This window comes from Pyrus communis, chromosome 17 (genome assembly GCF_963583255.1).
Source record: "Pyrus communis chromosome 17, drPyrComm1.1, whole genome shotgun sequence".
Classification (NCBI taxonomy): domain Eukaryota; kingdom Viridiplantae; phylum Streptophyta; class Magnoliopsida; order Rosales; family Rosaceae; genus Pyrus; species Pyrus communis.
In genome coordinates, this window is record NC_084819.1 from 21,594,486 (window position 1) to 21,618,185 (window position 23,700).

A 23,700-nucleotide genomic window follows, 5' to 3' on the forward strand; every position below is an offset into this window, starting at 1 on the left:
TTACACTAGTTGAGTTTTGTTTTGGGGATTTTAACAAAAAAAATTTCGGTGCTGATTATTTTAAAGAAAAATCGTATTTTTATACTAAAAAGTTAATTTTGGTATTATTTACTTTACTTTTTATTTTATTTTTATCGCTAAAACTCAAAGTTTTCAAACATTTTTCTAGGAAAACTAACGAAAAGTCCAAAAAAACTTCCGTTTTAATGAATTGCCATTTTTAAAGGTATAGTGAATGGTACCAGAAAAATGTATAAATGTGATTTTTCGTTAAAAGTGAACAGTACCGAAAATGTTTTGTTAAACCTTCCTAATTTTTTTTTCCCCTTATTTAATGAGATTATTTGGAAAGATAGATTATAGTTTTGGGGAGATGACTCCTTTGAAAGAAAGAAATAAACTTGATGAATCTACAAAATAAATCTAAAAGGTAAAAACAAAAGGAAAATGCTAAAGAAAGTTTGGTGAAGTATTCAACGCAAAGACTCTGTGTCATTATTAAATTTTAATTAAATTGTAGTTGATATAACAAGTGGAGCACATCATAGGTGGCTTTTGGTTCTGAAAAGAGACTGATCTATGTTCACACCTGCATAGTCATATTATTAACAATTAATTATACCAGATACACCATTATGGTGCTGCTGACGTATTAACGCGATGCATCACATGACGAATGAGATAGAAAGATTGAAATTACATAATTGGACAGCTAAATATGCACAGTTGATGAAGACAATTTCAGCCTTGCCAAAATTTATAGGACGGTTGAAACTCAATACATGTGAAGTTTCACATAAAAGACATCCATACAATTATCGAGATATAACTTTACAAGGCTTTTAGAATAAACCTTCAGCAAATTTAGCCGTTGTGTGTATGAAAAGGGGAAAAAATGCTAAGGAAAAGAAAAAGAAATGCTAACGGAACTCCGTTAAAATGACACTATAATCTCTCCTATCTCATAGGAGAAAATAAGAGGCGAGAGAATAAAAATAGGGCAGGGTGCCACGAGAGGTGAGGACAACAAGCACCGCGAGACACCTGGGAAAGCCAAGAGAGGACGAACAACAGGCGTCGGCAGTACCACCTTCGAACCTCTCGAGGGCTTTTTGTCAACGCGGGAATATACAGCGCGAGGCGTCGTTGTTTCTTTTTTTAACCGCAAGGGGGAAACACCGGATAAAGACCCCTCACAGGTTGACCCGTAAAATCGGGGCATGGTTTAGGGTTGAGGTACACGTGTATATCCCAGCCCAGCACCCTAAGGTGCTGTTTGTGCCCCTCCTTAGTCAATATAAAGAGCGGTGACTTTGTTGCTCCAGCCGATGTGGGATGTGCGGTCCCTTGAACACAAGGGAGTGCTCTAATGCTGGCAACTTGTGATTGAAGTCCACAACCGTGGTATCCGAACCAATTGTGCACTAACACGTGTAAAAGTTTAAATACATAATGCTGTACGATGGCATGGAATACTGGCACTGAGGCATTTTCGCAGGACTAAATAGCAAGTTCTTGCCCTGCTGAGACAAACATGCAGAAAAGAAATTTGTGAACCTGTTTCATGACGAAAGAGGCGAAAAGTTTCTTATTGATTCATCAGTTCTAAATTACAAAACCACGGCATTTAACAAACTTGTTTCGGTCAAGAAAGAACCGAACTAAATCAAGTAACAACAACAACAAAATGCCCGTGGGAACACCTTACGAGTCCAAACTTATTGGAACAGGAAAAAACACCAAGTATAATAAACCACAATCAAAGTTTCCCAGCAGACTCGATTTAAGTCAACCTGTGGATGGTTTTCATGTCAGCAGCTTCCTTGATGGTGTTTTTCTCAACATGGTCCCACCACTTGAACAAGAAGTTGTCCACAACGAGCCTGAACCAAGGCGACAGCTTCAGACCTTCCTCCCCGGCATCTGCCTTCCTCAACAGCTCTTTCAGCTGCTCCTGGTTTACGTACTTGATATCAGCTACCTCATCAGGGTTCGGATGCACATTAACATCTCTTACAGTGAAGAGAAGGTAATCAACTGCAAACAAAACATAATACACACACAGGGTAAATATCAAAAAGCTGAAACAAGACAATTGGTTCAATCATCACGACCAGTCTAACAAATGCATCTTGGACAGTGAAGAGACGGTAATCAACTGCAAATACGAAATAGTAAACAATGTACAGTAACTCGAGTTGGAATATTACGTTCATGTTCTCCCCACTTGCCATCAGAAGGTGCCTTGTACAGCATGCGACCCAACGGGATAAACTGATCAACTGGCACATCTTCAGCAGGAATACCGAGTTCATCCAAAAGCTTCCTTTGAGCAGCGTTTCTTACCCCTGGAAACAAAATGGAGATAAAAAACTGATAGACTAAGTCACAATAGGACAAGTAAAATTGACTCTGAAAGGTAAGATAAACAGAGAAATATACCAAGAGAGTTCTCATCAATAAGCTCGGATTCACGGTACAGCGGATGGCTGCAACAGGTGTTTGTCCACACAAGTGGAAATGTTACCTTGGTTGCAGAACGTTGCTGTGCACAGAAAGACATGCACAATGAGTATGTCAAACACTATAATTAACAATTGTTATAAAGAAATTATCCACAAATATCAAACGAACAATCAATGCCACCAATAGCAAAACACAGTCATCCGCTCTTCATATTCTATTATTATTACTCAAGATCCTCGGGATGCACCCTTCTACCATGGAACATCTTGTGAAATACGACTCTCAACTGAACGCTGCCACCACTGTGACTTTCAATTAGCATGATCCAAGAAAAATACCTGAAGAAGCAACTCATGCTTTGAGTTAAACAAAAAGACACTGAAAGCTCTGTGAAGCAAATTTTCAGATTCGATCTTTTCCATCAAGTGACCTGCAGTTCACAGAATACATTAAAACTTGAGAAACCAACAGTTGTGCAAGAAAGAACACCAAGAGTTGTATCAACATGTATAGAGCAGGCATTATTACCAAGTACATTCAAGCTCCAAGGAAATATGATCCTTTACTATGGGTTTTCTTTGCAATAAATTAAAATAGGAGACAAAAATTCTTCCCTCGGAACTTCTATCTTACTCAAATCAAATTCAAGATGTCCTAGAACGGTTTATCAAGTACTACATCATAAGCCATGGCATGAAGTCATAAAACTTCAAGTCCTAAACCATTGAAACAGAATATTAATTTCTAAAAATAAAAAATTTATCATGCTGAAATCTCGCAATGAGAAGGTTAATCCAAGCAAAGTTACTTACAATTGTACTTGGTGTCGTGACCTACAACACGATCATTCTCATCCACCAGAATACATCTGCAGAAATTTGAATAAAATAGATTGTCAGCTCCAGGGAGTGACTAACACCTGAATATACATTGGAGTGAATATCAAAGGTTAAAATCGTAAAGGACAAGGACAAGGGGCAGCACCGATTGAACGGATGGAAGAGACAACTGATGCTCAGTGGGGGGAGTTGCCCCTTCTTTCTCTAGTGATAATTTTCGCATAATAAAGACCGGTTGTGCACATTACATTACGCCCTAAACGTTATTTCCAAAATATGAAAATCCGCCGTGGGTAGTTATGGCTAGTAGTACTAAAGCCAATCTAGAATGGAATTCAAAATTTAGTGTTGCGGAATTACTTAGCATGTTGAGCTAATAATATTCCTATTCCATCCCAACCTCCCTAGCTAAATTCCAATCCGTTGCGGAATGAACAAGTATCACAGCTGATTGGTATTCTCATATTCAAATGTTTTCGGCAAGACGCAGAAACTAAAGGGGAAAGCAATAAATGGTTGTTTCAGTTCTTACTTCCTAACCAATTCGGGATTTCAGATCAGATGTAGCCTCCTTTAAATCGAACAAAAACTCGAGCTCTAAGTATCATTGGCTCAGATGAGAGCTCAGCCTGTGCATACATTTGTGTCTTTCTAATTATATTTTCCTCTCCACTATGTTGTGCTCTGTTTGGTCAACTAGAAACTGGAGTATTCACAAAGAAAATTAACTCACGATCACAGCTTACCTTTGACAAATTATTCGTTACTCATCTGTTCCAAATTCTGAGCAACCAAACAGACCACAACACAACAATCAACAGAAAATAAATTTGAAATAAATAGCTAGAATTTAGGAAACAGAATAGAAAAAGCCTATGAATTTCATTTTATTTACTGTTCCGGTGTTTCCCGAGCAGAAAAATAAAAAGACCAAATGACAAACAGATCAACCTAACCGCTCAAAAATAAAAGAAAACGCAGGGACAAAGTGGGGAGGGAGGTACTTACTCGTCTTCGAACATGAGGCGGCGCTGGACGGCGTCCATGCCGGCGTCGGGAGCGTCGGCCATGGTGGAGATGTGAAATGAGAGGGATAGCCTGGCGGAGAGGGAGGGGAATGCGGAGGGCTTGGAGAAGGAAGAGATTCGAGTCGCAGCGGATAAGAAGAGAGGAGGAGGAGATTTGGGGAAGAAGGAGATTGTGTGGAGAAGGCGAGTAGTGGTCAGACTCATCGGAATGGAACAGAACAGCGAATATATAGAACAAGTCAGTCTCCGTCGTAAATCTCAATAGGAAACTGACTCCTATTAAATATTTTTGTCCTATTTAAAATTCTTATGCAATATTTTTGTCTTATACATTCGAATCTTATTTAGTTCTGATAAAAGTTCACTATTTGTCATATGAAATTTCTTGTTGTAAATTTGAAATATCTATATTTTGAAAAAAAATTGAGTAGCAAATATGATAAAAATCACACAAATAAAATGATATTCTGAATATAGTATTTAGTTTAACTCCTTCCTACGACCTTTTGTGTGATCATGGATTCATGGCTCATGATTTAAGGTTTTACTTCTCAAGATTTTATGTGTTTCATAATTTTTTAAGGAAAATCTTATGGCCTCCTTATTTTTTAGGAAAGTTATCGCCAATTTTAAGATAATGCAATTCATCGAAAGAAGAAAAAATCTTTATACAAGTCATTTTCTAATTGTTGCCTTCACACGTCCAAAAAATGAAATATCCGGACTTCTTGTATGTAACAAATATTCAAGTGTTGAGGTAAAAAAAGTAAAAAATCATAGTGTGATAAGTTTTAGATATTATCACTTATTATATTAATTACATGTAAGTTTCTTTCTTTATTCTTTTTTATTTAAACAATGAAGTGGTGCACATAACGAAATATATTTTATTTATAAATAAAAAAAATATCATCCAACTGTAAAATAAAAGAGGAGAAGATTTGATAATAATTAATATTATTAAAAACGTGGGCAGCGGGTAACTACATCCTGGAGTGGGAGCGGATGATGGTTGAGCCCAATTACACTATGCATACACTAAACTAATAAAGTCAAAACTATGGTATTGCTATGCAAAGTGTGATGGAGTTGGCCAAGATTGACCAGCCAAGTCCCAACCGGGTATCTTTGACTGATGTGGCTTCTTGATTATCCGAATAAATTTTTTATTGTGATCGAAATATGAGTAGTACATTACATGCTTTTATATAAATGGAGATAATTTTTATTTTTTAAAATTATTAACTTTATAATACATATATCCCACTATTTGTATAATGACACGTGGTCTACCACTCGTGTTCCAAACACACTAAAAATTCTCTCCATTATCTGATCAAACAATTGTCTCTTGTTAACCTCTCGTTTATTCATGTTTACGATACCAATTAATCAAATCAATATTAATAATACATATACTTACAAACATTAGGGGTTCAATTTTAGTTTGTTGAAGGGCCTTAAGTATAGTGTAATGTAGTTAATTTGATTGTTTTATCTTTTATTTTATTTTATTTCTTAATATAAGTTCCCATGAATTTGCCAAGTCACCAAAAAACAGCTCATTTAATTGGATACCACCACCAACCTCGCGTGCCTTGGTCAACTTTGTCATCCCGGCTTAAGTCAAATGAGCCAAATTTGTTTGCATTTTCAGTTGGACGTTGCGATGGTGTTTTCTTGGGGTAATGTTGAGAACCAACAAACACATAGCCACATTAAGGGTTATCCTAGGCTGTAGTCCAGGTAGCTTTTGATAGAAAATAAAATTCTACATGTAATTTTTATTAATTTTCGAATGTAGTTCATCATGTATTTAGTAATTGATTCGAATTCTTTCGGTTTAATTATATAATACAGTTCATAAACAATTTTTTTTTCTCATCGCTTCTTATATATGTACAAGTTTGAATTTGTTTGAATAACGAAAGTTCTTGGCTCACCTTGTGAAATTTTTTTAAGCTAGTTGATACTATAAAAAAAATATAGTATTAAATTTATTTGTTTATAAAGATTTAAGTCTTTAAGTTAGCCCACCCGTGAAAAATTTCTAACTCTGACATTGCCAACAAAATCAACTTTAATCAATAATATATCAAGTTAGTCAAAATAGATATGCCTCTTCAACTACTTTTCTTTTTATTTCTAATTTTAAACAGACAAAAAAAAAAAAAAACCTCAATGTTTTTCTTAAAAGAAATAAAAATCAAGTTGTCATTGCAAGGAGAAAATCTCCCAATTTCAAAATACCAAACCTAGCTTTTTTAAAAGGTGTCCCGTCATATTTATGAGCGTCTCTATAAGTGGGGTTTAGTGGTATCTGTTAGGTGCAACGACCAAATAATAATTAATGATACGTTTATTAATTCGTAATTAAATTTAGAGAGATTAGATTGAGGGGAAATTGGATTGAAGAAGAATTGAAATGAGATGAAATCAGAATCAGATTTCTGTTAAAGTTGTTTACTAAAACTGTTTGGAATCGGAGTATGAATGATGTTGAGTTCATATAAGTTGTTTACTAATTTACTTCAATTGGAATGAAAACTAGATTGATTACTATATTGCCCTTACATAAATAAATTATTTGCATACTAATTAATTAAATTAAATTCTTAATTAAATTTATATAATAAAATTCATCTATATAAGCATATATAAATAGGTTTTATTTAATTATTAAAAGATGGCAACAATGATGTTGAGTTTATATAAGTTGTTTACTAATTTACTTCAATCGGAATGAAAACTAAGTTGATGACTAAATTACCCTTACATAAATAAATTATTTTCATACTAATTAATTATATTAAATTCTTAATTAAATTTATATAATAAAGTTATCTATATAAAAATATATAAATAGGTTTTTTTTATCTATTAAAAATGACATAATGAGTGTCAAATGAAGGGCAATGTTGGGATAATAAGAAACCAGTGAGGGCATTATACGAATAAAAGACCCATTCCCGATTCCCTTACCCTTAGGGAATTCAAATACTTAACAAAACTAGGGAATCCCGTTCCTCCAATTTCAGGAATTGGATTCCTTGTTTCATGTGGGCTCCATGTGACATCCCACATCGCCCAGGGGAGTGATCCTTATATGTATATTCCCATCCCTACCTAGAACGAGGCCTTTTGGGAGCTCACTGGCTTCGGGTTCTGTAGGAACTCCGAAGTTAAGCGAGAAGGGGGCTAAAGCAATCCCATGATGGGTGACCCACTGGGAAGTTGCTCGTGAGTTCCCAAAAACAAAACCGTGAGGGAATGGTAAGCCCAAAGCGGACAATATCGTGCTACGGTGGTGGAGCGGGCCCGGGATGTGATCCGCCCCGGGTCGAGATGTGACATTCCATCACTTTTTTTAATTCCTTAATATTTAGTAAACAATGGAATACTTCGTAATAGGAATTCCATTTCCTTTCCTTATTCCGATTACCCTTACGTAAACGTGCTATAAATGTTATAAATCTCTACTAATTAATAAAACACTCATCGTCAATCAAAACCCTATGAAATTACTACTTTAACCCTCTAATTAAAACAAAACATGAATAAGAAATATGAGACAGAAATGTAATTTCATACAACCAAATTTTGTTGTTTTTTTTTCAAAGTCACACCTATATGTAATCCTAACATATCTCTAATTAAAAAAAAAAAAATTCCCACTCCCACATTCTCTATCACTCTCTTCCTCTCTCCTTCTATTTCAAAAAAAAAAAAAAAAAAAAAAATTTCCTCACACACTTTATGTGTGCCCATATGCTAGTATTTATTATGTAGTTGTTTACTTCTAAGTTAATATGCCTATAAATAGGCCGAATATTCTAATCTCTTCTCCCACTTTCTCTCTTATCTTTTTCTTATCTCTCTAATTTATTTTACTTTTAACACGTTATTAGCACAAATTTTCTCGTTAAGGTCACTTTCCTTGATAGCAATGCTAGAGTAAGAAGAACTTTACTGCAAAATTAAAAAAAAAAAAAAAAAAAACACTCAGCAATATGAAGATAGGAGACGAAGAGGGCCAATTGGCGCCAAGTTTAACGGTCTTTAGGCCTTCCCTAAACCCAAACTTGATAATTGGGCTTACAATTTGGTCCTAGAAAAACCCGACTCAAAAGTAAAACCCGACCCTGCAGACCGAACTCACGGCTCCAACATTCGGCACTCGAAGAGATGACAACCCACACTCACCAAAATCGACTGTCGAGCAAAACCAAATGCAGAAAGCAGAAATAGAATAGAAAATGCCAAGAGAGTTGAGTCCGGGCTTGAAGATCCTCTGGGTCTGGACACTTGGCACCGCCGCCGGTACTCTCTCTCTCACTTGATTTCTTTCTCTCTCTACAATTTCACATTTTTACATAATCGGGTGTGTTTCTGTTGTTGTTGTTGCAGTACTGGTCACCAGTGTGGTGAGGACGAGGATGAGAGACATGGAGAATCTTACCGAGCAGCAGCAGCCGCAGCCGCAGCCGCAGCTGCAGCAACACGACACTGCCGCCGACACGGAGACACTCATGGCAGACACTTCGACTCAGTCCAATGAGCTCATTCGAGAAGATAAACCGTAGGTTTGTTCGACACCAATACAAGACCCCAGTTTTTTATTTTGTGTTTCTGTTAATTTCTTCAACTTGGATTGGATGTTCGTTCATGTTTTGAGTTTGGAGAAATGGGTATGTAATGTGTTTGATGAATGTCCTCACTGGAAACTTTTCGATCCAATTTTTGAAGATTGCACTCTAGCAGTAAATTACTACTAGTATTTCATATTGGTACGAATGATTTGAATTTGTTGATAAAGAAGAAATGGGTGTTGGTTTTAGTTTTGTTCGGAGTTGCTTTAACTAGAATCGTAGATTGTTGGTGCGAATAAGAACTTACGATAAGGTGAAATGTTAAGGCTTAAGTTTGAGCTCCTACTAGAATTAGATGAATTCGTGATGTTTTAAGTTCCTATCGTGGAAGAATATAAGAAACCGACATACATCGGAAATTTGAGAAAACTAGTGCTCTATCATTGCTTGTTTCTGTGTGATCTTCTTATCAATTATACATGTCTAAGTCAATGAGTAGAAAATAAATGTTTAGAGCTGGCCAGTTATAGCACTCAAATCTTTGGTGTGCGGAGTTTCCATTTTTATGGTATGATCTCATGGTTTATTGTGGCTCTTAATCGAAATGCTGCTCGCATATGGATTCTTGTGTATGTTCTTCATTTCTCCTTTCATTGTGCTCTAAACTAAAGCAATGGTACCACAAATCACTTAGAGGAAAAGGGCTGGCTTCTTCCGGCGACCAATTTTTTTATCAAATTGATTGTTAACTTTCTGAAATCTAATTGTACAATTAGGATAATTTATCTGTTCATGCAAACTGTTTGGTAAGTTGTGGCATAATTCTTGATCTTTTTTCGTGTCAATTAGAAAGAATGCACATGACATAGACATTCTTCGAGATGTCATTAACATCAAGCATCAGGATGGTTTCATATACTCTTTAGTTTTGATTTATTACCTCAAATTGTTCCTTTCCCTTCTCCTGCCATGACAAATTTAGAATGGTAAAGCATGATAGCAATAGTTATACACTTCATTTATCACTTGGATGCCTGGTCATAAATTTCCACGAACGATCGCGAGGTAAAACTCAAATGGGTTTGGTTATGTGTGTTCATTTTGCTATCACTTTCTTAGGCCAGAACAGAGGACAAGGATGGGATTAGCCAAACCCTAATAGCATGGGGGATAGATTGATGACTAATTAAGTGGGTGTTTAAGCTTAACCCTGGTCGTGATTTTAGGAGGAAGCAATGGCCTGATAGCCATAGGTGATCCGATCGCATAGCTCGGGAACCTCATTCCTTTAGAAATGCATTACCATTCATATCGCCCCGGATTAAGGGCCTTTGTTTTTGCCCCTTGCCGTCCCATTCTTCCATGTCATGTTTCACATGACGAATTTTTTAACTATTGGATTCTTAATCAAAATTACAATAATCAAAGTTGAGGATGTTGATTTGTGATAGGGTTAAAAAGGTAAAAAGAAGGATTTTCATTAAAAGAGTACATCGTATACGCGGTTATGTTTGTAGAATTTTTTTAAAATAGAGATAAAACGAGAGTTTACCGACTCCAACAAGAGAATTGCATAAATCCTCTCTTTCAAAACATGACTATACCCGAAAACGAACTACATTATTTATACACTTGTAGTTCGACCGAAAAGATGTCCTTTTACCTTGTAGGGAGGGTTAAACCACATAAACAATAGCATAGGACCCAAGAAAAAAAAACCAAACAAAACAAATTTGCCATAAAAAGGATTTTTACACATTTTTGTTTTTGTTTTTGTAGTGTAATTTAACTGCGTTGTAACGTTGGCTAAAAAAATTAAGGAATTTTAACGAAAAGTTTTCGGTACTATTTAAATTAACAAAAAATCATATTTATACACGAAAAAAATTAATTATAATACTATTTATTTTATACTAACTATTAAAATTTAAAATTTTCAAACTATTTCTTTTAGTTTTCTAAACGTAGGGTCTTGTGGTTTATTTACTTTTGTTTTTGTTTCTGTTTCGAGTCCTTTCCCTCCTTCGCTCTCTCTTTCTCTCTCTCTCTCTCTTAATAAATATCAGCGTCCAAACCCACCCACATCACCCCTCTTCCCACATCTCTTTCCCCCTTCTCTCTCTAATCTCTCTCTCTTCGAAAAAAAACTCTCGACGCTCCGAGTCTGCCTCCGATCCCTTTTCGTCTTGGTTTATGAGGTACCTTCTCTCTCTCTCTCTCTCTCTCTCTCTCTCTCTCTCTCTCTATCGATCTTTCCGTTCCACTTCTACAGTGTGATCTCTGCGTTTTAGGTTAAAATCTTATCGAAAAGTTTATATGTTATGAGTCACAGATCTGGTTCTTTACCTAAAAATCGGGCTTTTTCAAGTGTTTTTTTTCATGGAAATTTTGCTTCTTTGATTGGATTCTTTACTAGGTTGGAATTTCTTGGTGGGTTTTGCGCAATCTTTTCTATGGCTCTCTTTTTTCCATTTATTTCATTAGATTTACTTAATTATTAGTTGGGCCTTTTCTGGAATTAATCCAAGTTAGTGACGTTTAGTTCTTTGAAATTTAATTGTAGCTAAATACAGGATATTTGTGAAGGTATTTCTTGTTATTCTGATTCTTTTTCGTTTCGATCCAGTTTCTTGTGGTGGGAATTTGAATTAGGATGTTAATTGTAGTGCAATTGTAAATCTTTTCCTTTTCTTGGGTGGGGGTCAGGTAAAACTAAAACTTTTAGAGTTGGGTTTTGCACTTTCGCCTTTATCCAGAACTTAAATTATAATTTTTGAAGGGTCTTCACCATTGGTCTTCTTATTTAACTTATTTATGTTGTGAACGTTAAAAGTTATAGCTAAATATAACCATTAGATGTATACTAATTGAGATTTTCTGTACCTGCAGCTCGAAGGAGAGACCCACTCTCGGGCAAGTCTTCGTCATATTCTGTCTCATCGGATTTACCCTCTGTGTATTTTGCATATGCTTTCATGTTTTTCTTACGTTTCAGAGTCAAGGTTTCTCTAACTGATAACTATATGGTTTGTTGAGGAAGGAACTTTTATCAATTTTAATTAGTTATAACCTATGACCTTTTGTCCTTTTGTAAAGACGGTAAAATGAGTTGTTGCATCAGGCTTTACTCAATTATATGGAATTGATAATGCTGACATTGTAATTATTTGAGGTTATAATGAATTTTTGAAATCTAACAAAGAAAGTATATTTTGGACAATGTTTATCTGCTCATCTTTGCATACTGTAGGTTTTCCACACCCATTAGTATGAATTGTTTAGCCCTGTATACTGAATTTTGTTTTCCTTTGTTTCTCCTTTATGTACAGTGGCACGCGGATTAAGACCCGCAAACGGAATATTGCAGCACCGCTGGACACTGCAGCTTTTGCGGATGCAGTGGTCCAGATTTATCTGGATAATGCTGGTGATCTGGTAATATTTAGCTGTGCATAAATGATCGGCTAATTTGTATCTGTATGCATGTGTCTACTTATCACTTAATCATCTGTTAAAACTAAACAAGTATCTGCTTTGTGCAGGAACTTATTGCCAAGAGCATTGAATCTTCAGACCTTAACTTTTCAAGATACGGTGACACCTTTTTTGAGGCAAGCTTCGTAATAATGTAGAGACTTTTGGTCTCTTTATTTTTTTCCTTTGGATGCAACCTTAGATATTGTTTTGTTTTTAATGTGGTATGGTATTGACTGGAGGATTAATATAGGTTGTTTTCACTGGAGGCCGTACACAACCTGGAACAACAAAACCTGATGAGGGGGAGCGCCACCCTTATTCTGTACTAGAGTCTGAGCCTACACGCGAACTCATCTTGCCATCTGTTATCTACATTCAAAAAATTTTGAGGCGGAGGCCGTTTCTGATTAAGAATCTCGAAAATGTTATGCGACGTTTCCTTCAATCATTGGAGCTTTTTGAGGAAAATGAAAGGAAGAAGCTGGCTATTTTCACAGCACTTGCATTCTCTCAGAAGCTGTCAGGACTTCCACCGGAAACGGTGTTCCAGCCAATGCTCAAGGATAATCTTGTTGGCAAAGGGCTAGTCCTATTGTTCATTACTGACTTCTTCAAGGAGTATTTGATTGATAATAGCCTTGATGATTTGATCTCCATTCTGAAGCGGGGTAAAGTGGAAGACAATCTTTTGGAATTCTTCCCATCCACAAAAAGAACTGATGAGAGTTTCTCTGAGCATTTCACGTAAGTTTGATCTGTTATTGAATTTTATTATGGATCATCTTGAGAGATAAGACTTATCTTTGATTTTTAAGATATGCCGATGCTTTTGTTGTATTGTTGATTCATCTTTCTGTATGATCTCTGAAAAATATTTCAGAGCTTTTGGTTCTCTCGTAGAAGGCTATGAATCATATAAATTTAGTTGATTTTCGTGTAGTCTTTATCATCAGTCAATTGTAATATGAATTTTGATTATGCTGTGAAGTATTTTTACCTAGTAGTCCCTTTGGTTTGTCACCCCATGATAATACATCGTACCGTAAATGGTAATGTGATTTTTTTATTGTCAATTGCTCATTGATGGCTTTCATGTGAAGTATGTGTTAACTTGAACATTCATTTTGTTTTATTCACACCTTGTACCAAAATAAAGGTTGTTTTATTGACACACTTTGGTGCTTATTTGTATCAATTTTCAGTAAGGAAGGGCTAGTCGCCTTAGTTGAATACAACGAGAAGAAAATTTTCGATGTGAAGCTCAAGGAAATGAAATCTGCTTTAACAACCCAGATAACAGAGGAAACAGATATGTCTGAAGTCATTGAGACTGTGAAGCAGTGTGTCAAAGACGCCAAATTGCCTGATGTTGAAGTTGTGCGGATTTTGTGGGATGTTATTATGGATGCTGTGCAGTGGTCTGGCAAGAACCAGCAGCAGAACGCCAATGCAGCTCTTCGCCAGGTATACATTAGTCTTGTAATCACCATGATACCTATATAATTTGTGTGCTATAGTATGTACAAGTCAGGTTTGGAACTCGTAAAAGGAGCAAGGTAGGAGTTTTAAGTGGGTAACCAAGATGAGTTCAGTTGGTAAAACTTTAAAAAGAAATAAAAAAACAGAGCTATCTGTTGTTCATGTAGGATAGTGAATGACTGTTCTACCTAGAGGAGTATATTTATAAGCATTCCAATCTGGTGTATATGAGATCTAAGGCTGTGCCTTTTTCACACACCATCGTCAAAATTGATCACTTTGAGATATTAGATCACTGTAAACTTGAAAAACACGAAGAATGGCTGTATTAGGTGCTAACACCGTAGTACTAAGTGCATATATATTAATACAGACGAGCAAGTAAATGGCTGTGTTTAACTTGTATCGAATACATATGCAGGTGCAAACATGGGCGAAACTGTTGAACACCTTCTGCACGAATGGGAAGCTTGAGCTGGAACTGATATACAAGGTTCAGATGCAGTGCTATGAGGATGCTAAGCTGATGAAGCTGTTCCCTGAAATTGTGAGATCCCTCTACGAACAGGATGTGCTTGCAGAAGACACCATTCTCCTATGGTTCCGCAAAGGAACAAACCCCAAGGGCAGGTGTGTTTAGGTTTGAACATTAAAATATCGGATGACGATATTGAATGCGTTTGCTTGTGGTTTACAATGGGTTTGTTGTGTTGTTTGAAACTGTAAGTTTACGGAAAATGAATGTTTGCAGGCAAACTTTTGTGAAGGCCCTGGAGCCATTCGTGAACTGGCTGGAGGAGGCAGAAGAGGAGGAATAGCTGTTGCATCCGCTGCCACTGTCAAATCTATCTGTACTCGGAGACGATCAAACTCATAAATATTCTATAAACCTACTTAAGCTTGGTGTGCCTGTTGAATGTTTGATGATGATGACTACGTCGTTACGAGGATATTAATTACATTATAAAATAATTGGATGCATTTTCTTTTATGTCTTGGCACGATGCTATAATATTTACTAGTTTACTTTTTTGTCACTTCTATAAAATTGAGAGTCAATATTTGCTTAAAATGAGGGCCGCTAATGTATGCAACATCATTACTTAACGTCTAATTAGACATCAATATTATTAGCAAAAAACACGTGATTAGATATAAAATGTAAAAGCTGTACCCTCGTGACTTATTTATAAATGATGCCAAACCTTATGATATAAAATGTGATTAACCCGTAAATATGAAATATGAAATATGAAATTTGAATAGACCCAACTGAATTAGTTTATTTTTATCGCGGTAAAATTAAGCTTCATATCGTGCGTTGCTAGTTAGTTACCGCCGCTTTAGGTATATGAGAGGAGGAAGACTCAGCGGTGAATATCGCCTATGGTCCTCTATCTATGCATCCAATGGCGGCGTTATCCTTCCCACCTATGAGACTCTACTGCGGTGGCGGCGCCGCCACACACAATACCAGCAGTAACAACAACAATTTACTCGGCAACCACGCGCTCGATGCCGCCCACATCCGGCGCGCTGCCGAGCTGGCCGACAGATCCGCCGGATTCACCTCTCCCCACCCAAACTTCGGGTGCGTCATCGCCTCCAAAACCGGAAAAGTCGCCGGCGAGGGCTTCCTCTACGCCCAGGGCACCAAACCCGCCGAGGTCCTTGCCGTCGATGCAGCTGGCGACTTCTCACGCCGCGCCACCGCTTATCTCAATATGGAGCCCGGTGATTGCCACGGTGACCACTCCGCCGTCTCCGCCCTCGTTCAGGTTTTGCCTTTTTTCTCTTCCTTTTCAATTCCCAACTTCCTCTGAGCCGTCGTATAAGGGAAAGAAAACTATGATTTAGTTATGATTTGTTTGGATTAGGAAAAGAAACAATGATTGAATATCTGATTTGTTTGGATTAGGCAGGGATTGAAAGGGTGGTGATTGGGTTGAGGCATCCATTGCAGCATTTAAGAGGGAATGCCATTCGGGCTCTGAGAAGTCAAGGCTTGCAAGTTGATGTTCTTGGTGAGGACCTCAACAGTAAACTCATTGAGGTATTTGATCAATTCAATATGCTCATTTCATACCTTAGCGAAACGCTTCTTTTCAATTCCTTGGCGAGTAACATAGGCATTAGGTAGGGATCTTGTGCTCCCAGTTGAAATAACTACGTGTGGTTTACCAAAACAAGACGAAAGCTTTTCTGCGAAATGAGTATCATTTTAGTTTAACCAAAACAAGACAAAAGCTTTTCTGTGAAATGAGTAGCATTTTAGTTTAACATGTCATATAATTGATCCAACAACAACAGGAAGCGCGTAAATCATGCCTGCTTGTCAATGCTCCGTTAATCTGTAGAGCTGCTTCTCGAATCCCCTTCTCTGTTCTCAAGTATGCCATGACTCTTGATGGTAAGCTTTCTTTTATGAATAGTGTAACTTATCCCAATATGAAATTCTGTAAAGAGGCCTATAAAGTTTACAAATAAAGTCTTCCGATAGCCTAGTCATTAGTATTTGTTGGGCGCTGACAGGAAAAATCGCTGCTAGCAGTGGACATGCAGCATGGATCAGCAGCAGAACATCTAGAAATCGAGTTTTTGAACTGCGGGGTAGAAGTGATGCAGTCGTTGTAGGAGGAAATACAGTGCGCAGGGACAGTAAGTATTATCATTTTCTCAACTTTTTGATTGTTCGTGTTAATACTCGTTGGAGATCCTGAAGTTCTGACTTCTTATGTTCTATCTTTTTACTTTTGAACCAGATCCTAGACTAACTGCAAGACATGGTGGTGGGCATATGCCTATGCGGATTGTAATGTCACAGACTCTTGATCTCCCTGAGGAAGCACACCTTTGGGATACCTCTGATGTATCTACTATAGTTGCAACACAAAGGGGTGCAAGAAGGCATTTCCAGAAAGTTCTTGCATCGAAAGGAATTGAAGTGGTGGAGTTTGATATCTTAAACCCCAGAGAAGTAATGGAATACTTCCATAATCGTGGATATCTTTCACTTTTGTGGGAGTGTGGAGGGACATTAGCTGCAGCAGCTATTTCATCTGGAGTAATACATAAGGTTTGTTTCTCCAGCGCCTATTTCTTTCTATGAACTGTTGATCTTCTTCTTTTGTCTGCTTAAAACTGATGACTTAGCGATGTTGTCATAGTTGGAGCTTCCTCTAGGCTGGAGTGGTACATAAGCTTATCCACAGTTTATTTTTGGAGATCCCGGATCTTTCTTTTGTTGAAACTGGATTTGTTAACAGGGACTTTGCTTCTGCCACATTCAATGTGTTGCAGGTGTTCGCATTTGTTGCTCCTAAAATTATTGGTGGAAAGAATGCGCCATCCCCTGTGGGTGAACTCGGGATGGTTGAAATGACACAAGCCTTCGATCTAATTGATGTCTGCTATGAGCAGGTTGGTGGGGATTTTGGGTACTTCTTCTAGAGATAAATTCTTTCTAATTAATCTTGTATGCTAACAATGTATTCTTTTGTGCTTGTATATATATTCTGCCTCTTGATTGGATATTTTGTACTTCTGAATTTGAACAACAGGTTGGACCTGATATGCTTGTTAGTGGATTTCTTCAACCCATACCAGATGTGACCCCTGTTATTCCATCAGTTGATGAAACATTTGAAATTGATCCAACTGTGACTCCTTATGAATCAAGGATCATATCCTTCTATAAAACATGGGACCCCTACGGCGCTTTCTCAAATTTTTCACCTCACCGAATTAAGATGCCTGATGACAATGGTGATTATGCAACTTGGTTGAGTGTCGAGCATTACTATCAGGTATTTCCTTTTCTGTATGAATCTGGTTTCCATCTTACAAAAGTAGTCATTCTTACAGAACAATGCTAACATGTAGGCTCAGAAGTTTGTTGGGGTGGATGATCCTGTGGCACAAGATTGTGTTGAAAATATTAAGTCTGCCAAAAGTCCGGAAGAGGCAGCACGGATAGGAAGGTCAATGCAGAGGAAGCACCCTGATTTGGTATTGTACTTTGTCATTTGATTGGATTTTCAGTTGATCAACTGTGTTGACACGTGATGTAGTCAAGATATGCCATGCTATGGTCCTTTATGGAAGATGTTGAAATGATAGTTTGTCCCAGTGGTAGTAAGTGACATCATAACATAGTAACACTTTTGGAAGACAACACAGAAAATTTCTGTGTCCAGAACAGGAGGATCCTTTGTAGAGACTAAGGTTTCTTGAAGAGAATGAACGCATGTATTTTTGACTCGCCTAGTATAATGCATCAATAAGAATAATTAGTAGAAGGAAATAGAAATTGTTTGGAACTGGGATTATTAAACGCTACTGACATGTTCACAATTACTTTTGGTTTATGTTGAAGTTGGTTCAAAATTGTCCTGTGTGCTATGCAGGTAAGGTTGGACTGGGAAAGTGTCAAGATTGAAGTGATGTATAGAGCACTGAAATGCAAGTTCTCAATTTATCCACATTTGAATGCTATGTTGCTGTCAACTGCTGGATCTGTTCTTGTTGAAGCTTCACCGCATGATCTTTTCTGGGGAGGAGGTCGGGATGGAGAAGGCCTAAATTATCTGGGCAGGCTTTTGATGCAGTTGAGATCAGAGTTTCTTGGCGAGTCCCCTACGTCCAGTTAGAGCTCGCGAGTGGGTGTATAATTTATAACTAATGTGATACCAACGAATGATTTATTTGTATTGATTCTCTCCTGTAGCATTAGTGTTCCTTTACAATAAAATTACAATTTACAGATGAAATGGATATTGTGTGCGCATGTTCTTAATCCACGAATTTTCTTTCATCTTCTGTTCAATTGCGGCAACTCCTACTTTACCTCTTATATTCTCAATTTTATTATAAAATAATAAAGGCTTTGCGTGTTGCATTGATTTGATTCTCTCAGGATTCCTTAGAAGAAATTTTGAATTAAATATCGGCACAACATATTTAATCGTCAAGTTGCATTATCTTGGAGTTGAATAGCTACTAATTAAATCCCACAAGCAACGATCAGTGCATTGACCTGACCTCATGGTTGATTGGAATCTCTATACTCTACAATTAGCTACCTCACTAGATATATTATTGCTCTGAAATGAATTGTTTTTCGTCTATTTTCTAGTATTTAAGTCATTTTTCTTGATCAAGCTAGGCACTGCTGTTATACCTCTTTTTCTCAATCAAAATGGTAAGAGCTTCTCCAATGTCGCTAATGCTCAACATCCAAATTTCTTTCCTTGCTGTAATAATATTTACTTGTCTGGTCGCCCTAGTTATCCTTGTTATATGTTGGAAGATGCACACTACTAGTATTCCAACTGTTAGGCTGCCCCCGGGGCCATGGAAGCTGCCTCTCATCGGAAACTTGCATCAAATGGCTGCCAGTTCTTTACCCCATCGCTGCATAACAGACTTGGCCAACAAGTATGGCCCTATCATGCACCTCAAACTGGGACAACTCTCAGCCATAGTCATTTCATCGCCGGAATTTGTTCAAGAGGTGTTGAAGACGCATGATGTTGCATTCTCACAACGGCCAAAGTTGCTTGCTGTTGAGATTTTGTCCTATAATCTTTCAGGTTTCATCGTCTCTCCTTATAACGACTTTTGGAGACAAATGCGAAAGATTTGTGTGCTGGAGCTCCTAAGTGCAAAACGCGTAGAGTCATTTGCATCAATAAGAGAAGAGGAGGCATCGAATCTTGTTCAATCTATTTCCTTATCAGAGGGTCATCCGTTCAATCTCAGTGAAATGATCTTCTCCATGCAAAGCGTCATTATTGCCCGTGCGGCCTTTGGAAAGAAGTGCAAGTATCAGCAAGAGTTTTTATCACTGCTCCAGGATACAGTTAGGCTTACAGCAGAATTTGATGTTCCGGATTTGTTCCCTTCGCTCAAATTCCTCCGTTATGCCATAAATTTGAAGCCTGCCGTTGAGAAAGTACACCAGAAAATGGACAAGATCTTTGATGAAATCATCAACGATCATAGAGTGAAAAGAAATGAGGTATCAGCTGCCGGCGATGACCATCAGGAAGATATAGTTGATGTGCTACTGCGGCTCCAGGAGTCTGGTGAGCTCCAAATTGATCTCACAACCACCCAAATCAAAGCTGTCACCCTGGTAATTAATGAGCACCATTTCGTAATACATCTCTTATTTTAATTACTTTTATTCTTTCTTTCTTTCTTTCTTGATTAAATTAATCTATTGATTAAGTTAGTTTCAAAGCGCATTAAGTGAACAAATAAGTACTTTTCTTATATAGGACATGTTTTCTGCTGGAAGTGAGACTTCAGCAACTACTACAGAATGGGCAATGGCTGAACTTCTGAGAAGTCCAAGAGCAATGAAAAAAGCACAGGCCGAGGTACGCCAACTTGTTGGAGGAAAGGGAAAGATTGAAGAATCAGACATTAAGAAACTTGACTACTTGAAGTTGGTCATAAGAGAAACTCTACGATTACATACTCCTCCTTTAATCCCAAGACAAGCACGTGAAAAATGCACTATTGGCGGGTATGATATACCAACCGAAGCAATAGTCTTGATCAATGCTTGGGGAATTGGGAGAGACCCCAAGTATTGGGAGGATGCTGATTGTTTTCTGCCGGAGAGATTCCAAGGCTCTTCCATTGATTTTCGAGGGACCAACTTCGAATTGGTTCCATTTGGGGGTGGCAGGAGAATGTGTCCAGGCATATCATTTGCAACTGCAAGTATTGAACTCGCACTTTCTCATCTGCTCTACCACTTTGACTGGAAACTCCCCAATGCAAATGGCAGTGGCAATGAGACAAAGTTACTAGAAGAGCTTGACATGACTGAATGTAAGGGATTGAATGTTAGGAAGAAGAATAACTTGCATCTTGTCGCCATTCCATTCATTTCTTCATCAGAAATGAATTGAAACGCATGCGTTGTTGGAAATAGCTAGCAAACACAAACCATAATAAAGTCTTAACTAGTGTTTGCGTCTTCATGTGTTGTTGTGTTGTCCAAAACAACAGTTAAGGAAATTGGCTTGTATGATCATTTTACAAATCTCAGTTGACAAACTCCTCAATCATGTAGCGATTATATATTGACAAACATGTCGATCAAGTATCCACCGCGCGATGAGGATTCTTTAGGATCGTTGGTGGCGGGCAAGGTGGCAAAGGGTGGAGAATAGGAATTGTCAACGAATTTCCAAGCAGCCTACTGCCTACCCTCCATGGCGGCCTAGTAACCGACGAATTCTAGATTACTATTCCATTTTTCTTTTCTTTTCCAAGGGGGTGTTATGGTTTAACTAAATTGCACAAAATGGAGATTCGAACTTGGCTACATATGAATGAGCACATCCGCTCTAACCAATGTACGTCCACATGCGATAACCGATCAATTTAACAATTCATAATTTGTTCAAAAACAATTAAAGAAAGGAAAACACAGATAACTCACCTCTTTTGTTTTCCTTTTCTTCTGTATGGACTGACTAATCACCTACTTTTGATTCCACCGAAAGAGTATAGAAGTAGTTTTCTCACGCGACCATATTCTGTCACGCAATACTTTCAATTTTGGTGGCTGCTTCTTCTCCGGTCATTACCGGGAACTAAAATATTTATTTTAACAGATGACTAAATCAGGTGCAATTTGTTAGATTAGATTATTCTAACTTAACCTTATTGATTAGATTACAATTAATTAGGTACGATTTGTCTGATTAGTAACTAAAAGATTCCAACATTTCTCCAATTGTTTACTTGTGGTTTTTTAGGTTGGAATCTGTTATTATGGTTATAAAATTTGCGCTCATTGATCGTATTACAATAAAAATCCATGAAATTATTAATGAGCATGAAGGTCAAATAAACAAATAAATTTCACTTATAATAATCTACTTAGTTAAATAATTTCTCTCCTTCGGCTCCTCCTGTTTTTTCTTGCCCTTAGATTGGATGAATGATAAGAATAACATTTTTGTTATTGCTCTGAAATGACTTATTTTTCATCTATTCCGATAATTAGTAATATTAAAGTCACATTTCTCGATCAAGCTACGCACTGCCGTTGTACCTCTTTCTCTCAATCAAACTGGTAAGAGCTTCTCTAATGTCGCTAATGCTCGACATCCAAATTTCTTTCCTTGCTGTAATAATATTTACTTGTCTGGTCGCCCTAGTTATCCTTGTTATATATTGGAAGATGCATACTACTAGTATTACAACCGTTAGGCTTCCTCCGGGGCCATGGAAGCTGCCTCTCGTCGGAAATTTGCATCAAATGGCCGCCAGCTCTTTACCCCATCGCTGCATGGCAGATTTGGCCAACAAGTATGGCCCTATCATGCACCTCAAACTGGGACAACTCTCAGCCATAGTCATTTCATCGCCGGAATTTGTTCAAGAGGTGTTGAAGAAGCATGATGTTGCTTTCTCACAACGGCCAAAGTTTCTTGCTGGTGAAATTGTGAGCTATAATTGTTCAAATCTCATACTTTGTCCGTATAATGATTTTTGGAGACAAATGCGAAAGATTTGCATGCTGGAGCTCCTTAGTGCAAAACGCGTAGAATCATTTGCATCAATAAGACAAGAAGAGGCATCGAATCTTGTTAAATCTATTTCCTTATCAAAGGGTCATCCGTTCAATCTCAGTGAAATGATCTTCTCCATGTTGAACATCATTATTGCCCGTGCGGCCTTGGGAACGAAGTGCAAGTATCAACAAGAATTTTTATCACTGCTCGAGGATACAGTTAGGCTTGGAGCAGAATTTGATGTGCCGGATTTGTTCCCTTCGCTCAAATTCCTCCGTTATGTCATAAATTTGAAGCCTGCCATTGAGAAAGTACACCAGAAAATGGACAAGATCCTTGATGAAATCATCAGCGATCATAGAGCGAAAAGAAATAAGGAATCAGCTGCTGCCGGAGACGACCATCAGGAAGATATAGTTGATGTGCTACTGCGGCTCCAGGAATCTCGTGAGCTCCAATTTGATCTCACAACCACCCAAATCAAAGCTGTCACCCTGGTAATTAATGAGCACCATTTCATATATACATCTCTTACTTTTATTAATTGTTTTGTTTCGTTCTTTCTTGATTAAAATTGATCTGTTGATTATGTTATTTTAAAAGCGCATTAAGTGAACAAATAAGTACTTTTCTTATATAGGACATGTTTTCTGCTGGAAGTGAGACTTCAGCAACTACCACAGAATGGGCAATGGCTGAACTTCTGAGAAGTCCAAGAGCAATGAAAAAAGCACAGGCCGAGGTACGCCAACTTGTCGGAAGAAAGGGGAAGATTGAAGAGTCAGATATTAAGAAACTCGACTACTTAAAGTTGGTCATACGAGAAACTCTACGATTACACCCTCCTCCTTTCATCCCCAGACAAGCAAGCGAAAAATGCACTATTGGTGGGTATGATATACCAACTGAAGCAACAGTCTTCATCAATGCTTGGGGAATTGGGAGAGACCCCAAGTATTGGGAGAATGCTGATTGTTTTCTGCCGGAGAGATTCCAAGGCTCTTCCATTGATTTTCGAGGGACCAACTTCGAATTGGTTCCATTTGGGGGTGGCAGGAGAATGTGTCCAGGCATATCATTTGCAACCGCAAGTATTGAACTTGCACTTTCTCATTTGCTTTACCACTTTGACTGGAAACTCCCCAATGCAAATGGCAATCGCAATGAGACGAAGTTATTAGAAGAGCTTGATATGACTGAATGTAAGGGATTGAATGTTAGGAAGAAGAATAACTTGTATCTTATCGCCATTCCATTCATTTCGTCCTCAGAAATGAAATGA

General features: G+C 37.6%; 5 protein-coding genes across 5 annotated transcripts; 4 read left to right on the forward strand and 1 right to left on the reverse strand.

Moving 5' to 3' along the window:
- Positions 1 to 1,573: 1,573 nt before the first annotated feature.
- LOC137722513 (isopentenyl-diphosphate Delta-isomerase I) lies at positions 1,574 to 4,604 on the reverse strand. The gene is made up of 6 exons (XM_068461529.1): positions 4,314 to 4,604; positions 3,279 to 3,334; positions 2,805 to 2,896; positions 2,443 to 2,545; positions 2,211 to 2,348; positions 1,574 to 2,037 (listed from the first exon to the last, which is right to left on the reverse strand). Exons 1-6 carry the CDS (start codon positions 4,535 to 4,537, stop codon positions 1,784 to 1,786), a joined length of 867 nt encoding a protein of 288 aa, XP_068317630.1. The 5' UTR covers positions 4,538 to 4,604; the 3' UTR covers positions 1,574 to 1,783.
- A 6,368-nt stretch (positions 4,605 to 10,972) lies between these two features.
- On the forward strand, positions 10,973 to 14,867 carry LOC137722836 (uncharacterized). The gene is made up of 8 exons (XM_068461938.1): positions 10,973 to 11,120; positions 11,812 to 11,835; positions 12,252 to 12,357; positions 12,465 to 12,533; positions 12,650 to 13,143; positions 13,602 to 13,863; positions 14,300 to 14,508; positions 14,630 to 14,867. Exons 1-8 carry the CDS (start codon positions 11,116 to 11,118, stop codon positions 14,694 to 14,696), a joined length of 1,236 nt encoding a protein of 411 aa, XP_068318039.1. The 5' UTR covers positions 10,973 to 11,115; the 3' UTR covers positions 14,697 to 14,867.
- A 377-nt stretch (positions 14,868 to 15,244) lies between these two features.
- On the forward strand, positions 15,245 to 18,703 carry LOC137722837 (riboflavin biosynthesis protein PYRR, chloroplastic-like). Its single transcript, XM_068461939.1, has 9 exons — positions 15,245 to 15,656; positions 15,797 to 15,931; positions 16,189 to 16,288; positions 16,411 to 16,536; positions 16,641 to 16,954; positions 17,179 to 17,298; positions 17,439 to 17,684; positions 17,761 to 17,886; positions 18,285 to 18,703. Exons 1-9 carry the CDS (start codon positions 15,279 to 15,281, stop codon positions 18,525 to 18,527), a joined length of 1,788 nt encoding a protein of 595 aa, XP_068318040.1. The 5' UTR covers positions 15,245 to 15,278; the 3' UTR covers positions 18,528 to 18,703.
- Positions 18,704 to 18,810: 107 nt separating this feature from the next.
- On the forward strand, positions 18,811 to 20,801 carry LOC137722838 (desmethyl-deoxy-podophyllotoxin synthase-like). Its single transcript, XM_068461941.1, has 2 exons — positions 18,811 to 20,014; positions 20,160 to 20,801. The coding sequence occupies exons 1-2, from the start codon at positions 19,076 to 19,078 to the stop codon at positions 20,799 to 20,801; spliced, it is 1,581 nt and encodes a 526-aa protein (XP_068318042.1). The 5' UTR covers positions 18,811 to 19,075.
- Positions 20,802 to 21,991: 1,190 nt separating this feature from the next.
- On the forward strand, positions 21,992 to 23,700 carry LOC137722231 (desmethyl-deoxy-podophyllotoxin synthase-like). Its single transcript, XM_068461188.1, has 2 exons — positions 21,992 to 22,915; positions 23,059 to 23,700. Exons 1-2 carry the CDS (start codon positions 21,992 to 21,994, stop codon positions 23,698 to 23,700), a joined length of 1,566 nt encoding a protein of 521 aa, XP_068317289.1.